Source organism: Labrus bergylta, chromosome 3 (genome assembly GCF_963930695.1).
Source record: "Labrus bergylta chromosome 3, fLabBer1.1, whole genome shotgun sequence".
NCBI lineage: Eukaryota > Metazoa > Chordata > Actinopteri > Labriformes > Labridae > Labrus > Labrus bergylta.
Window position 1 is genome coordinate 17,018,456 of NC_089197.1, and position 16,000 is coordinate 17,034,455.

Below are 16,000 nucleotides of genomic sequence, written 5' to 3' on the forward strand. Positions count from 1 at the left end.
TATGGGTGCAGGCCATGCACATAGCTTGTCAAAAGCCCTCCTCATTCATTTGTAAGAGCCCATATATAAGAAACAACTTAATAAGAGAGTGGTGCATGACAATTAAATGCATTTTACTTATTGTGATTCAGGGAGGCTTTTGCGATTGGTTTTATCACACATGGTCTTAATGTGATGACATTGAAAATACAATTTATTGTGCAGCCCTGGTTGAAAGTTCAGGACAATAAAAGTAGCCGATACCCATAGATACTGAATAGGCTTATATTGGTCAATATTATCGTCCAGCCGATTAATCAGTCGGGCTCTAATAGATGTAATCACACCTCCAAAAAATGTCCTATGTCATGTGGATCTAGCTCAGAGTATTTTGTCCAAAATCCAACCTTTTTATTACCTAGTTATCTAAACTGACATACTACTTTGAGTACCAGACACTCAAGACTTTTTTGTGCTGACCTTTCTTAGTGTTTTGAATCTTTACATTTTCACTTTCATCTCATTTTCATTTTCAAAGGCGTTAGGTATTGTTCTGTTTTTTTTCTTCTTTAATACAATATCTTAAAAAGACAGCAAAGTACACTGAGGGCATCATGCCTCCAAGAGAACTGTGAATTAAAAAAAACAACTCTCCAAACAGTTTCCTAATGTTTAACTGCCAGAGACACAAAGGCAAAGAACATCTTGTTACTTATTCAAGCTGAGAGCTGCATACAGATGATGTTCCTGTGATAGTACAGCCTAGTCTTGACACCTTTAGTCCTACCCTTTCATCAGATGATATTTTTAACAACATTCATAACATGTAACTGAAAAGAATGCAGTAAACGACCCTGGTAAAATATGTTACATTAACTTTCAGCTCAATAGGTGGCACTGTAATACCACTATATAATTGTTAGAAATTATATTAAAGTCCCTTTTTATGTGTAAGGCTGTTTTTGGAGCTGCCTGTTAAACTCTAATGAAATAATGGAACAGAAGACATGTTAATGCACTGTTCTACCTTCTTATCAGAGTCCAAAAGATAGGTTGGGAATAAGATAAACTGGACTGTACTTTTTTAAGATCCGTCTTTAATACGTCTTATTAATGTAATGGATGTTTAATTTCTTATTTTGTACAGTGTCTTAGTGTTAATGGGCAGGGAAGCTGACCTTTGATGCCCAAATGAGGAACTGTGAATGACTTGAGGATAAATAAGCATTTCATTTATCTGCCCCCCCCCCCAAAGTTACTCTGCTTAATGGCTTTTCAGTCGTGGCCTATGATACTATCTGTGAGGTAGTGCTGAAATGGTAAGGAGATAATTTACGAGGGGATTTCTGCAGGACATGTTTATGTTGCTGTTAAAAGTCACAAAAGAAAATTTGACATAAAAACACATCCTTCATTTGTTAAGATGAGCCCTCTGTAATAGTTGATTTTCTTAGTGATAGGTCTTTATAGACTTTCTAGGCTTATTCAGTTGCTGTGTGTCCTAAAACAAAAGTATTCAAACCAGTTAGAAGTTGTGTTCATGAATTACATTCCCTAATCTGATGTCTGTAGATGCTTTCTTGGTTTGGGTTGGGTCTTAAAGTATTTAATTGTTGCTGTTCCTCACCTCCATGAAGTACTCTCTTTCAGTGTTTACCTCACAAATTTCTGTTGTTGATTATGTGTGCAGTGTTTTACAAATCAGCGGTCTCTCCGAGTTGTGGGTTACTTGTCTCAGTTAATTGAAAAAGATGTTATCACAGTTTAATTAAATGAGCAGGGTGATAGCGGAAAGTAAAATGAATTCACCACAGTTGACAAATGACTGTTGTCAGGGCTTCTATTTTGTCCATTGAAATGAAAGATTTGCGTTAGTGAGATCCTGAAAAAACGTGGTAAACACAAGGCTTTACTGGTTGACATACCCTTGCTTTAGGGCAAACAATTCTGTTGTTGTCCAGTGTTTCCCCTAGGTTTACAGCGTTGGGTGGGGGGAGACACGCCGACACAAACACTTAGGGCCGCCCCCCTAATATAATGGTATGGGAAACACTGTTGTCGGTTGTTTGGTTAGGCTATAGAAAAATCTATAGAGGCAACCAGCTATCCCAATACTCTTGAGTTGTGACTAAATACATTTGATTAGACACAACAACATCATTAAAAACTGAAAAAGGCAAAGGTACAGGTACAAGACTGTACATGTTTTGTTTTTGGAGTCAAGGAACTACCCGTCCCACAACCGAATGATATCGCTTCTTCTTAAATGTAACTTTTGTCATTGTTATAGAGTTGAGACTACAAGTGTTGTAATATATTGTACTTTGTGTTGTGTGAATATATAAATTACATTCACTGCGGCATAACAAGGGTATCAGTACATTTTGTCTTGGCTAACTCAGTCGGAAATTCCGAGTTGCCGGTCTGATACGTCATCAGGAACGCCCCCTGAAGTTGGAATTCTGACTTGGAAACTCTGAGAATCTTCAGTAGCCCGAGTTCAGATCCGATATGGCTGCTACGTGCATCGACAGGGATGTTTAATCTGTAACGGTTGTGTTTATTAGCGGTTTAGTCGTCTTTTTGTGTAATTAAATCAATCACACCGATGGTATTGTGTAAGTTCTCTCTGTGGAGGTTTTGTCATGTTATCTTTGGTCAGAAACTATCATGTAGTGTGTTGTCATTGTCTGGTATTGGCTAACAAAACAAAGGTACTCCTAGAGGCGTCCATGTTGCTTTTCCGACTTGCAACTGGAACGCAGTTAACTCGGGTGTGACGTCATTCCCAGTTCTGAGTTCCGAGGTAAATGGAACGCAGCATAACTATCCATTCACATATGACGCTGTAAGGCAGGAAACATTGCCATGGTAACAGCAAACTCCACCAATCAGAGACGTTGCTGTGAAACTCCATGCTCAAGGGCAGTGTAGTTATTTTCTTATTCTTAAAACGAGGTTGATATCATACAAAGTTGTGTTTTCTATAGGAGCATATACCAGCGTTTCACATTCAGGTAGCTCGTGGTAAGTCTATCTTGGATAGTTATGACATAATGGCTTCTAATTAAATCTGCTACAGGGAAAATGAATGGGATTTTAACTTCCGGAACTACATTGTTGAGCCCTATGACGTTTCTTGTCTGAAGCACTTTGAGGGCCCTTTTGAAACTTTGTCCTGCGCAGTAAATAGCTCTGCTCGACTTCTTTTATTTGACCATCTTTGTCGCCTTGAAAATGTACTGAATTCTGGTGAGGCCTTGTCCTCGCCTGCAGTTCTAATTGTGAATATAGATGGCTAGTAAGAGACAGCCTTGAAAAGTAACTGCTTACTCCCTTTTCGCCCAAATCTCAATTTGTTAAGGTGTAGGACTTTAGATAATGCATTATTTATAATTGTGTGTAATTTGACAGTGATTTTCATGATTGATGTGTTAGATATTTGATCAAAAGATGTTCAAAGTGATACCATATCTTCCGATCAATTTTTCGTCCAACACGGTAGTGCATCTAAAGAATTTATAAAATAAAGGTGTAACTTAATAACTTGCATTTTAGAATTAAGGAAAAACTAATCTTTGGCCTGCAAAGGACAAATAAACTTATAAAAAATATTGACTAATACAATTTGTTTTCAGATTGTCTTATTGATTTAATATGTAACACTCCCCTTCTACTCCTGGTCGCCCTCATTTAATTGGTATTCGAACACTATAAGTAATTCTTATACAGCTGCTAGGCTTTTTTTATTTTGACATTAACACTTTTTTTATTCCAGCAAGCTGCTCACAGTATGAATCTCTTGGAAAACAGGATGTGTTCTCAGCATGCTTTTTTTTTTTTTTTTTGCCTCTAGCTGAGCACAATCTCCTCTGTAGACATGTCATGTGTACACTGTCCTGTTGTGGAGGTTCTATTGCCCTCCGACAGTGTAGCACTATTGACAATTACACTGCATGCGTCCTGTGAAAGCCACCTGTGGATTCTTTCTTGTTTGGATGCAGCAGTGAGACTTGGTGAATACAATCTGAACATCTTGATGTTTGCTTTAGCCTACATAATATGTCCTACATATATTAGGCCCACACTGGGAACAAGCTGCACAGACATACTTAATTGCAGAGACGTGTTATTGCTGTGCATTAGAGTGCAACAGCTGGGACAAAAAGCTGCTAAGGTCCTGCTGGATGGTATAAAACATGCAGTAAAATTTTAGAATGTCAGATTTGATAAATGATGAAAATGATGAAAAAGAACAGGAGGTGGCATAATGTCTATTCATTCATTTTACATTTGCCATTTTGATGTTCCATTCCATTAATTCTGCAGGGACAAAACAGGACGACTAGACTACTGTTGTATCTCTTATTATACTGTTCAGGGCTAATAGTGTGCAGGGGAAGAACTGTAAATCAGAGACCTAGATCCCAAGTAGGAATTATTTTCCCCATCTTTGAGTGGGATTTTGTTCTTTATAGTGATGACAATTTAGAAACGTGTTTGCATTTAAACCAATTTAAACATTTTAACACTGATGTGTATTCATTTATTTATCTGAGGATCTGTACGGTCTGAAGTTATCATTGAGGCGGACAAACCACTTTCAGTCCTGCTTTAACATAATCCGAACTTCAATTTGACCTTTTCATGTATTTACTTCTCCTTCCATATTTGGGTCACATTTCCCTCTTTTTCACCTGTTTGGAGTACACATGGCAACTTCCCAAGAAGTCTGCAGGAAGAAACAAAACAAAAGATTTGCGAGAACAGGAGACCGAACTTACACAGCAGACATTGACTGAGGTAGCTGTTACTCACAGATAAAAACAGGCAAACTGCCAGTGTCCTCTTTCACTGCACAAGTGGATCCTTTATAATTTGTAGACAGGGCTTGTTAGAGAAGTGTTCTTTAGGTACAAGTTTATTGCTTAAAGACTGTTGGCGATGTCAACTGAAACACCCCTTAGGTTTTTACTTTTAAACATGGGCTTAATAATCTGTTGAACTGCACCACTGGGTGCCCAAAAAGGATTTTGTTGTTGGAGAGAAAGTTCCTTGGCACCCAACTACTGTGCTTGGTAAAATTGTAAATGCTCCTGGGGAAAGTGCACACACTTGGTTTGTTTTTTACCTGAGGATTAAGTCCATGATAGCCACTGCATACCTCAACATAGGCTGCTCTAGGGCAAAATATAATAGACGTTTTTGCTTCATATTTCCTGATATATTTTCTTTGTTCCCCTCATGTAGCACTTACCCTTTAAAACCATCACAGATGATGTGGTAAGATTTTGCGACATTTGTGTTCTTTCTTTTCTCCTGGTTGTTAATCTCTGTATCATCTAATATCTCTATTCTAAAAGTTGTCCAGTATTCTTTTTTTGAGTGATATTGGTCATGATTTCATGCCATTGTGTTCATTCACATCATAGAGCATGACACCTCTCTTTCCTGACTAATGTCTTTGTTGAGTCTACATCATGTTTTCTACATACAGATATAATGTGTATGCACTTTGTTAACATAGTTTTCTCACAAATGGCAGCGCGTTTCTAACCTAACCCATTAACAGGCTAATTGTTTTGTCTTCTGTGTTTTGAGTACTAACTGTTCAGTGTTTCCCCTACCATTATATTAGGTGGGCGTCCTGCCCCCCCAACTGCACCCCCCACCCCCTTGATGGTCAAGTTCATTTTATTTTCTATATAGCGCCAGATCACAACAGAAGTCATAAGGATACCTTTCCTATAGAACAGGTCTATACCTCCTCCTTTTATTAAACAAACTAAATAGCCTTATGTTATTTATCTTATTTACATGACGGCATGTCATTTCTGTCTCTACATGGTCGCACGTTTACAGTTCTCCTCTGCTCTCTGTGTCGTGCACGGCGGAGTTTCGCCCCTATGCACACACGTACACACATACACACAGACACATTCGCGCACACACTCTCACCAGCGGAGGTATGGGTGTGTGTGGTTGTGTCTGACGGACGCACACGCAATAATAAAAAGTCCGTAAGAAGCATCAGAAAATAAAGAAGTCGGCTTAGTTAATTTGCTGCTCAGACAATGAGAGATGCATTCAGGTGTGCTCAGAAACGGGAGTTGCAGGAACAACTCGCAGGACCCACCCCCCGGCCCACCCACAGCTCTAAACCTAGGGGAAACACTGACTGTTTATATAGGCTCATAATCTAACTCATCACTTTTGTATCTCAACTTTTTCTGCTAAATATTCTTGAGACTGTTGATCTGTTTTTAAAAGTGTTTCTATCTCATTTTTTTGTGTGTGTACAGCTGGACAGATTTGCCAGCATTCGGATCCCGGGTAGTAAAAAGGAGCGACCACCCTTGTTGCAGTCTAAACACAACACTAATGATTGGACCATTTCATCATCATCCTCGTCACATCAGTTTGAAGAGGTTTCATCAAAGATCACCTCGGAAAAAGAGATCTTGGCTCTGTTTGAAAAGATGATGGTATGGTCATAAACATGGAAAGCTTTTCTTTGACAAAATGCTCAATAAATCTTTGAAATGATATCAGGATAACCCATTACACCATATTGTTTGGCTGCTTGATGTACGACTGTGTTAACTTGTATTCACTTGTCAGGAATTTGTCTTCCATGGAAGCAAAACACTTAACATGAGCTGGTTCATAACCACCCGACATTAAATTGTGTGAGTCTTTTGGGGTTGACTACCACCAGACATTCTTTATGAGGATGGGTAGACAGGCACTCGTATAACAGCTATCTCGCTTCAAAAAGCAATTTAAGCATCACTCTTAAAGCAACAGGCTTACTTTCTAACACGATAGATTTCTTTCTCAAAATGAAAAAGGCTAAAATTATGAATTCAGTGCTGTCTTATTCTTTTAAAGAATTGGGATCCCATTTTAGCCCAGTTTTTAGAATTAAATATTCTGATAAATATGGCAAATAAATAATTAAATCTAAGTTAAAGGTTAATGGGGAAACATAAATCTGGTGAAAAATTCAATTGTCTGTGCAAACAAGACTTATAACACCAAAGTATTGCAATTTTTAATACACTGGGAGAAAAAAAGCAAAGCCAGAGGTTGATACAAAGAAACAAGAATATTAAGGATTACATTTTGAAAAATATTTCTCCTCTTTTCTCTTTCTTTTGTTTTAACAGGAGGACATGAACCTGAGTGAAGAAAAAAAGACTCCTTTGAGAGAAAAGGACCTCAGCACAAAGAGAGAAATGGTCATCCAGTATATTTTCACTGCCTCTAAAACTGTAAGTGTTTGAATGCAATTTTTTTTACATTACTTCTTATGTTTTGCTGTATGCTTATATACTTTAAGGTTTCAAATTGAATATATTTTAATGACATGTATGTTTAGGAGCTTGTAATTCTGCACACCCTGAGGTCACATTTTATAATATTCCATGCATTTGTCAATGAAAAATAATTTCTCACATGGGACCTGGCCTGAGAAAGCCTGGGGAGTGTTATTGGATTACAAGCCAGTGCAATCTCATTTGTTTAGACATCTCCCTATCTCTGGGCAATATTGTTACACTTGCACGTGGGGCACATTTGTAAAACTACTATTTGAGTATTGAAATATTTAACTGAGTTGGCAGTAAATTGCTCACCTAATGGCATGCTGGCTGCCAGGTTGTTCATATTGAGTGTGTCTCTTTCTACTATACGCTCATAATCTCTTTCTCTGGTTTGTTCCCACAAGGTGATCCAAACATATTTCTATGCTAATATTAATTTGAACAATTCTGAATCGATTCAAAATGTAAAAAGTAAGACTTAAGTCTTAAGTCAATTTTAACCCGCAACCAGTTTGAGGATGGCAAACCCTGCTGCTTGCATTTTGGGTAATGTATGGCTGTGCCCGACATGCTAATGTTATGCCTGGGCAAGGTATTCAGTCGGTCCAATTTTCCATTGATCATTGACTCCATTCATTAAAGCGCACTGTGGATTTTAAAATCTCCTAGGAAGCATATTGTACGTATTATCTGGCTTAAAGTCTGAAACTGATAGTCAAATGAATGCTTTACAATTTGCATACTGAGCAAAGGGAGATGTAGATGTTGCAACAGTTACATTTTTAAACATTTGCAAACAACGTCATCTTATGTGCCTTAACTCTTTGCTGATTTCTCATCTTCCTTTAACACTGTTCTTGAATTTGAATTTATTTATTTTAATAGGGACAATGCAATTTAACATAATTTCAATACAAAGCATGAAACTGATGTGCTGCATAAAGAGTACATAGCTATTGCTGATTTCCAACTCGTGTCCCCAGTTGGGCCTTTGTGTAAACAAACAGATTAAAATGTACAACATTTGGTTACATAAAACCTCATAACACTATATGAGGATACATGAAAATACATGTACAACAATACAAATGCTATAAGCCGGTTTAAAATAAAGTTTTAAGATACAAATCTATTGGCTGTGAGGCAGTATGGAAGTTAACCAGTTAACCTGTACATTATCTAAATCATGTTGCTATGTAAGGGCTCCTAATCAAACGAGTTACAGAACTGAGATTTATCACTTTTATATCTGGTGTACGGACAACTCATCGATTTTAAACATAAAAAAAACCAAAATAAATTATTATTGATTTTAGAAGACATTCAACTCTCTCCCCTTTAATAATGAACAACACTGCTATTGAAATTGTACTGGAATAAAAGTATCTTGGCATGATTATTGATGACCAATGTACGTGGAAGAGCAACACCAATGCAAAGGCTCAACAACGTCTTATTCCTTTTTAAGGAAACTGAGAAGCTGAAATTGTTTTACAAAAACTTTATTGACACACACACATCTGCACTTCTCTTACACACAGCGTCTTGTCCCACTCCGACTGCATGACAGAATCGTCAGCAAGCAGCTGCAGAAAAATATTGAAACTAGTCATGAGAAGCTTCAGTTTTGACATGAACATTGCATCTCAATCAGTGCCTTTACGGGAGGGACATACTCTCATCTCATCTCTCTTGCTCGCTGTCACTCTCTGTCTCTTTCTTGCTATTTCTCTTGTGCGTGTGGCAATTTATGAATACATTTTTAAAAAAACGTCGGAAATATACTTTGGTGGCCATTAATATACCTGGGATTGTCTATGTGTGGGAAACACTGGTTTTGTATCCTTTCTAGGAAACATTTTCAAGTACTAGAAGATAATTGATTAGATTTAGTGTATCCGGGGTTGTTATCATGGTTGATTTGTCCTCCTTCAAAGTTTCAGCAATGAGCCCTAAGCTTTTCCTTTCCTCTGAATCTTGATAGAGGGTTATAAAACCGCCAGTGTTCAGAGAAAAACGATTAAATCTCAGAAGAAATGGAAGCTATGGATCATTCCTTCTCTCCCAGATCAAACAAGGCCATGCTATACATTGATTTCTCTTACCCTCAAGATTAGAATCCTATTGTAAGACTACAATTTACAGGTTAGACTCCATTTAAATCTACCCAGGAGCATTGTCATATACATAATATAAATTCAGTCTGTGTACTTAGTTTGAATAATAATGAATATGCAGTATGCCTGAGGTGTTTTTTGTTGATTTCACATTAAGTGCAGTTTTTGAATACCCTCATTCTTAGGACATCTACTTTGATTTAACTATGGAAAATATAATAGAAAATAATAGATTTACTAAATATTGCACTGCAGACAGCTCATATTTTCCTTTACATATTTGTAATTTAAAGGTATTCTGATTTACAAGTTTGCACCGTGTCTGGAAAAAGAAGTGTTGCATTTATTAATTTTGCTTTAACCAGACATTCCTCCAAATTTGCCTCAGGCTGTAAATCTTAAGCTACCATGGGGGACAGCCTGTTTATATGCCTGTATTTTTTTTACCTGCATGTTAAGATAATGCAGCCACTGGCTAAACTGCAACAAATCTAAATCTATCTTCAAAAGGCGAGTTTTATAAAACACCACATTTACATAAGATGTGGTAAATTGCATCTTTAGAGAGCGGTGTTGTCAGCATGTTGACGTGTAGTGATTCTCTCATGTCTGTAATTATTGTGTTAATATATAATGAGAGTAAGTGTAAGAGGCTCAGTAGGCTGGATTTAATTCTACTTTCAATTCTTAACTCACCCTCTAGACCAAGATGTGGTCAAATTATGACCATTATTTTATGAGTCTGGTTAGGCTCTTGTGTAATCATTTGCCCTCTCAGACCAATACCAGGCCCTTAAGCAATAATACACTCAAGGTAATGATATACTGTAGTGATGTGTGGATGAAGCTTTATGATGCTTTGGACCTTCGCTGTTGATAAAAGAAATTGAAAGCCTTTGTCTTTAAATGCAACAAGTACAGTGACATCGGTAGGCCAAAGCATTAAAACATCTCTATAATATTCAATTTCAGTGACATGTTTGCATGAAAGGTCTAGTAAAGCTTTGTTTTATGAGTAAATCTTTGACACCCCAGAAGTACTGATTTAAATTCAATCCACTCTTAGCTGTTGTGTTTCAAATTCATGACTGATATTTATTTTGAATAATTTCTATTACTGTTATAACTAGGGCCCGACCGATTTAGGATAGTGATGTGTGGTTCTGGCTCTTGGTTTTGGTAGGCAGCCTCGTAGAGAAACAACTTTGTGTAATTTGTTACCCAAAATAATTTCTGACCTTTGCCAGTGTGTAGTGTGGCAGTAGTTTGCTTGAAAATAACCTTCCTCTTTTTGAGACCCCACTGCTGATTTGTCTGCACTGTCCCTGCTGTGTTGGAAATTACTTTAGAGTTGCCTTTTAAAAGGCAGAGGAATACATTGAAGGAATGCTTTATATTGTATAAAATAAATAAATATATACGTGTGTGTGTGTGTGTGTGTGTGTGTGTGTGTGTGTGTGTGTGTGTGTGTGTGTGTGTGTGTGTGTGTGTGTGTGTGTGTGTGTGTGTGTGTGTGTGTGTGTGTGTGTGTGTGTGTGTGTGTGTGTGTGTGTGTGTGTGTGTGTGTGTGTGTGTGTGTGTGTGTGTGTGTGTGTGTGTGTGTGTGTGTGTGTGTGTGTGTGTGTGTGTGTGTAGGGGCCATGAACTAAACAGCACGGCAAGAACATGGACAAGCAGCAGAGTCCGATGCTATGATCACAGTTTTTTCTTTTAAATCAATGCTACGTTAATTGACAAAGATCGCAGCGGTTGCGCGCCGGTTGCAGGATATTAACATCATCACTGTCTTCAATCTGCTCGCAGTGAATTTTCCAGAATATTACATGCTGCATTCACACATGGCTGCCCCGATTTCTTGCATCGATTACATGGAGGCTGACACATACAAAAATTCTGGTTAAAGTAGAGGTGAAAAATTTTACTGTCTGGCTTCACACATGCAATTCAACCCTAAAATGTCAGGTACTGTCCCCTTTAATTTGACACTAAAAGCAATGGATTCTACATGGGACCGCCAGTGAAAATATCAGTCTCTTTGTAAGTAAAGCATTGTCATTACTGACGAGTGAATAGAGCACAGATCAGAGGCCATACGAGTTTCGATGTGTACTACTCTTTGTTTGAGTACAATCCAATTTAAGAACTACTTTGTAAGTACTTTGATCATGTTTAGAATATATCAAGGCAGTCAGCCAAACTTCCAGCTTAGTAGCATTAAGCAAAACCCCAGATGTAGTAGTAGATTGTAATTAGGTTGTCATTAGGATTGGAACTGAGCAATACAGGCAAATTTAGTTTGTTCAGCCAGTTATTTAATGTGCTTACCACATGTGCTGAGCAAATAAGCTGCATTCAAACATCCGTTCTGAGAAGTGTGTGCACTGCATACAGAGGTTGTTTTTGTGCATTTTTTTAACCAGTTAACTAGCTCTGGACTAAATAAAAACAATTGAATTCACTCTGCAACAAAAAGGCTTCCTGCAACCTTACTTACCATACTTTTGAGTGTTTGCTAAATCAATGCATGACTAACAAATCTTAAATTTTAATATGAAAACATTGACCATTCCATTTGTTTAAACTTCCTCACTTGCATGACAAAATTCTGTGAACAATGGATCAATCAGGGTTTATGAGCTTCAAATTATGCAAAGTACAAAAATGATCTGAAAACAGTATTGGATTGTCCTTCCTGTGTTCTCAAGAAGCACCACAAACGCACTCTTCTGTGCTTTAAGCAGATTTGTTGGATGCACGGATAGTGACTGACAGCCTTACAGTGTCTATTCAAAACCTGAATGCGTCATACAGTAGATGCAGGAAGTAAACCTGACAGAAACAGCACTGCAATATTAGAAAATACATTAGGTTGATCTATTTGTTCTTTTTTTCATTCTGGCTGTGAGGAGATCCTTTTATAATGTGTGTCTAATGGAATAGATGAGGATCAAAAACTATTCCTGTTTACCTGATATGAGGCTGAAACAGTGTAAGTTTGCCCAACCAAATGGGTATCTTCCAAACTTTCTTTATCTTGAAAAATGTAATTTGGACCTTTCACTTGGGATCTCGGTTCACCTCTGACTGCCTCAGGAGAAACTGGCTAGTAACCTTAACTTTTGAGACTTTAAATCAAAGAGGTAGGTGCAGGGATCACTGTACGAACATTGATCAAACATAAATTGTGATCTACCAGTTTTCTTGTTCTAATTGTGGCTAAGACCTCAATTAAAGTGATTGATTGTTGAAGTAGTTGATCATTAAAAGAGAAAAAAAAATAGTTAGGTAAATGTATATCCAGTGAACTTACACATACAAAGTAAACAGAGCATGTTGAACACCAAGTTATTACACGTCATTAAGGTGAAGTCAAGATCAGACCCTAGCTGTCAGAGCATGCTACACAGCTCCTGGTACAGGCTATTGTGATATCACATATTGACTACTGTGACTCCTTACTGGCAGGTCTTCCTGCATGCACAATCAGACCTTTACAGATGGTCCGAAACGCAGCAGCGTGACTGGTCTTCAACCTTCCCAAAACAGCACGTCAGTCCGCTGATTCATATCCCTCACTGGCTCCCAGTTGCTTTTCCTGCTCAAATGTACAACCCTGCTGTTCACTTACAAAACAGTGACAAAAACGGCTACGGCTTACCTACCTGTTTCTAAGGGAGCTCCGCAGTGTGTGACCAGGCAGTCTACCTAGGATTCATTAGGCTGTCCAACTGAATTGCCTTTCTGGAATTAATAAAGTCGTCTGAATCTAAACTCTCCCATCCAGGTGTATACTCCCTCCTGCCCACAACATTCTGCCAACGAAGGGTGCCTGGTCCAACCTTCACATCAGGGCCCTAAGTCTCTAGCTAGAATCTTCTCCTCTGTCCCAGCTCTTTCTTAAACACCTACACACTTAATAATGTTGATGGGACTGACAACAATGATGATGATGCAAACTCTGCTTCGTCTTTTCTGCCTTTAATCTCATTGTGTCTTTATTTATCATGCAGATATGAGCTGGTGGCTGTGTATAACATTAATCAGAAACTTAATGTTAGTGATGTTACACCCTTTTGTACACTGCAGCTGTAAACTTGGCTAAACAAAATCTATTACAGAGCCCTGTGTTTCCTCCAAAATCTGTGGAGTGCTCCTCGTTTGATTTGTCTGACTCACACTTGCAGAATTTGCAGCCAGTGCAGACACACAAACAAACAAACAAACAAACACTAAATGAAGGGTGTGTGTGTGTGTGTTGCATGTTCAAAACTGTCAAAGCTCATACTAATGTCCAAAAAAAAAAAAAAAGAATTCTGTAGATTACAGCAAACTTGTTTTGATAGAGATTTCTATCTTGTGTTAAGGTAGATGTCCCTGATGGGGATAACAAATACTGTTATTGAAATGATGCAGCTTTTGTATTAAAATCTGTTGTTCTCAGATTTTTAAAGCATTCTCTAAATATAAAGAGACACTAACAATATGTTAGCAGTGACATTCATTACAAGATGATTACTAGTTAAAAACAAATGCACCACAGATGGTGGAGTTGACTCTGTGTAATGGTTTTCTTGTGGACTGCAGGGACAATAAAATATTCAGGCAATGTTGGATTTTGCAAGGGCACAAGGAGAAGACGTATGTCGCTTGTTGTGGATTGGGTGTAGAGTTAGTTATCACTGTCAGTTTGCCATCTCTGAATCCTCATCCCAGTGTCTGATCTAGCAGAGAGTAGGGGGGCCTAAGAACTTAGAACGTGCAGTGTAAGTGCTCTTAGAGTGAATGCGCAGTCATACAGGGATAGAGGCATTGCGGCTATGCTCTAATCCTCTGTCCTGTTGTGAAGACAAGAGAGCCCCAACGAGAGGGGAGTTGAGATAGGGAAGCGATGGGTGAAATATCTAAACTATGATTGTGTGAAAATCACTGTGGCTGAATGAATAGGCAGGATTCCTCCTACGGTGTTGCAGATTGATGTGTTGAGAGAACTGAGATGTGTTAAGATTCATACTCATTTGAAGGCAAATCTGACCATATCCCACCGCTGTAGACAACAATGGTGCAATGCAGTGCAAGTTTTTTGATTTACCTTTGTGAAGAGTTCTGTTGAATACAATGTGTGGAAGGGGAGCACAATCGATTTCATTTCAGGTCCATTAGATTTTTTAAATATAACTCTAAATGAAACAACTACACTTGACTTTAGGGCTGGGACAAAGTGCTTTTGATTGATATGATTTAATCACCATTTTTTGGTGCTGAATTGATTTGCATTGCGATTCTGAAGTATTGAGATACAACAAGTGTTGTGATAGTTTACATTTTTGCAATATCTTTTTCCCTCTAAAAACAAAAGTCAAATCATACAAAAGAAGAGGAAGTAGAGTATCTCGAGTTATAGTTCCCCAAAAAAGGGACACCTCATGTTAGTCAATCAGTCTTTGCTTTTTTAGCATGTATTTTTTCTTACTATCTATCAAACACTCAACACTCAGGCTACTCCAGGGTTTTTCCTGCATAGAGAATTCTTTGGCGCCCCCCAAAGAGGTTTTACCCAGCGCCAAAGGAAAATCACGAGCGCCAAAAGAAAAAAAATACGATTCAAATTGCAAATCAAATCCTCTCTGAATGTATGTTAAAAATATCAATACATCAAACAACTGTTGAACAAGCAGAACATAAACTTAAATACGACGTCTCTGATTTAGTAGTCATCTCCCCTCTCATCCGTTTACGCGTCTGGCTCGCGCTGGATAGCCAGCTGATAGACTGTTCGTTTCTTTTGACTGGTTCCGGACACTCCGCTGACACCCACAAGCGGGTTGATTTTCCGTTTGGCGAGTTAATTTCAAAGAGCAATCCACTTTATGGCGGTAAATATTTATCCCAACAGTCATGTTAAAACTATACTAAACCGCGTATGATGTAGGCTACTTGTAGCTGCGGCTACTTGTCCCTGCTCCTCTGCTGTCTGCAGACGGGTCATCGCGGGGGCACGCTGAGACGAGACACACCAACATACATGGCTGCTAACGCACACACACACATAGGAACGCCAACCACCGGCCGCACCTGTTTACTTGTAGTGCAAATGTGCAACAGAACACGGTTGATCCGCTATCTGTATGGACCGAGTCGGGCACTTCCACCGTGTCTGCTTTTATTAACATTCAATATCTTAACGATCGTAACGTCAGCCAGCTGTACTCTGTGAACTTCTCCACACCGACTGTCAAACAGCACTGCGTTATATATTTTTATTATTTCTCAATTTCCTGATCTGATCAAATGATCCAAATTATCTGTGACTTAAATCTGTGATTATTTGACATAATACCTTAGTAACTCAAATAAATGTGTATGTAAAACGAAAAACACAATTTAAAGGAAAAGAGCAGCCATCATAGGAAGAGGGTGAAATGCACTGGTAGGATGTGACCTTCCCTCTCCCAATCTCATTTCACCCCTCTCCCTCAAAATCCCACTCCTCCCGTGTTTCACTGTTGCAATAAAAACAAATTCTTTACCAGATTTAATTGGGGTTTCAGTAACTTAAGCATAATGATAATATGTTTATAA

At 38.3% G+C, this 16,000-nt stretch overlaps 1 protein-coding gene across 3 annotated transcripts in view; it reads left to right on the top strand.

Moving 5' to 3' along the window:
* Positions 1-16,000, top strand: part of LOC109985509 (protein diaphanous homolog 3) — a 167,203-nt gene that overhangs the window by 2,600 nt on the left and 148,603 nt on the right. For 2 of the 3 annotated variants that reach the window (XM_065952839.1, XM_065952841.1), the window contains exons 2-4: positions 5,230-5,262; positions 6,282-6,464; positions 7,149-7,253. In XM_065952839.1, coding sequence (XP_065808911.1) covers positions 5,230-5,262; positions 6,282-6,464; positions 7,149-7,253 — 321 coding nt within the window. The remainder of the gene's footprint in view (positions 1-5,229; positions 5,263-6,281; positions 6,465-7,148; positions 7,254-16,000) is intronic. The other variant, XM_065952840.1, reaches the window with a different exon arrangement.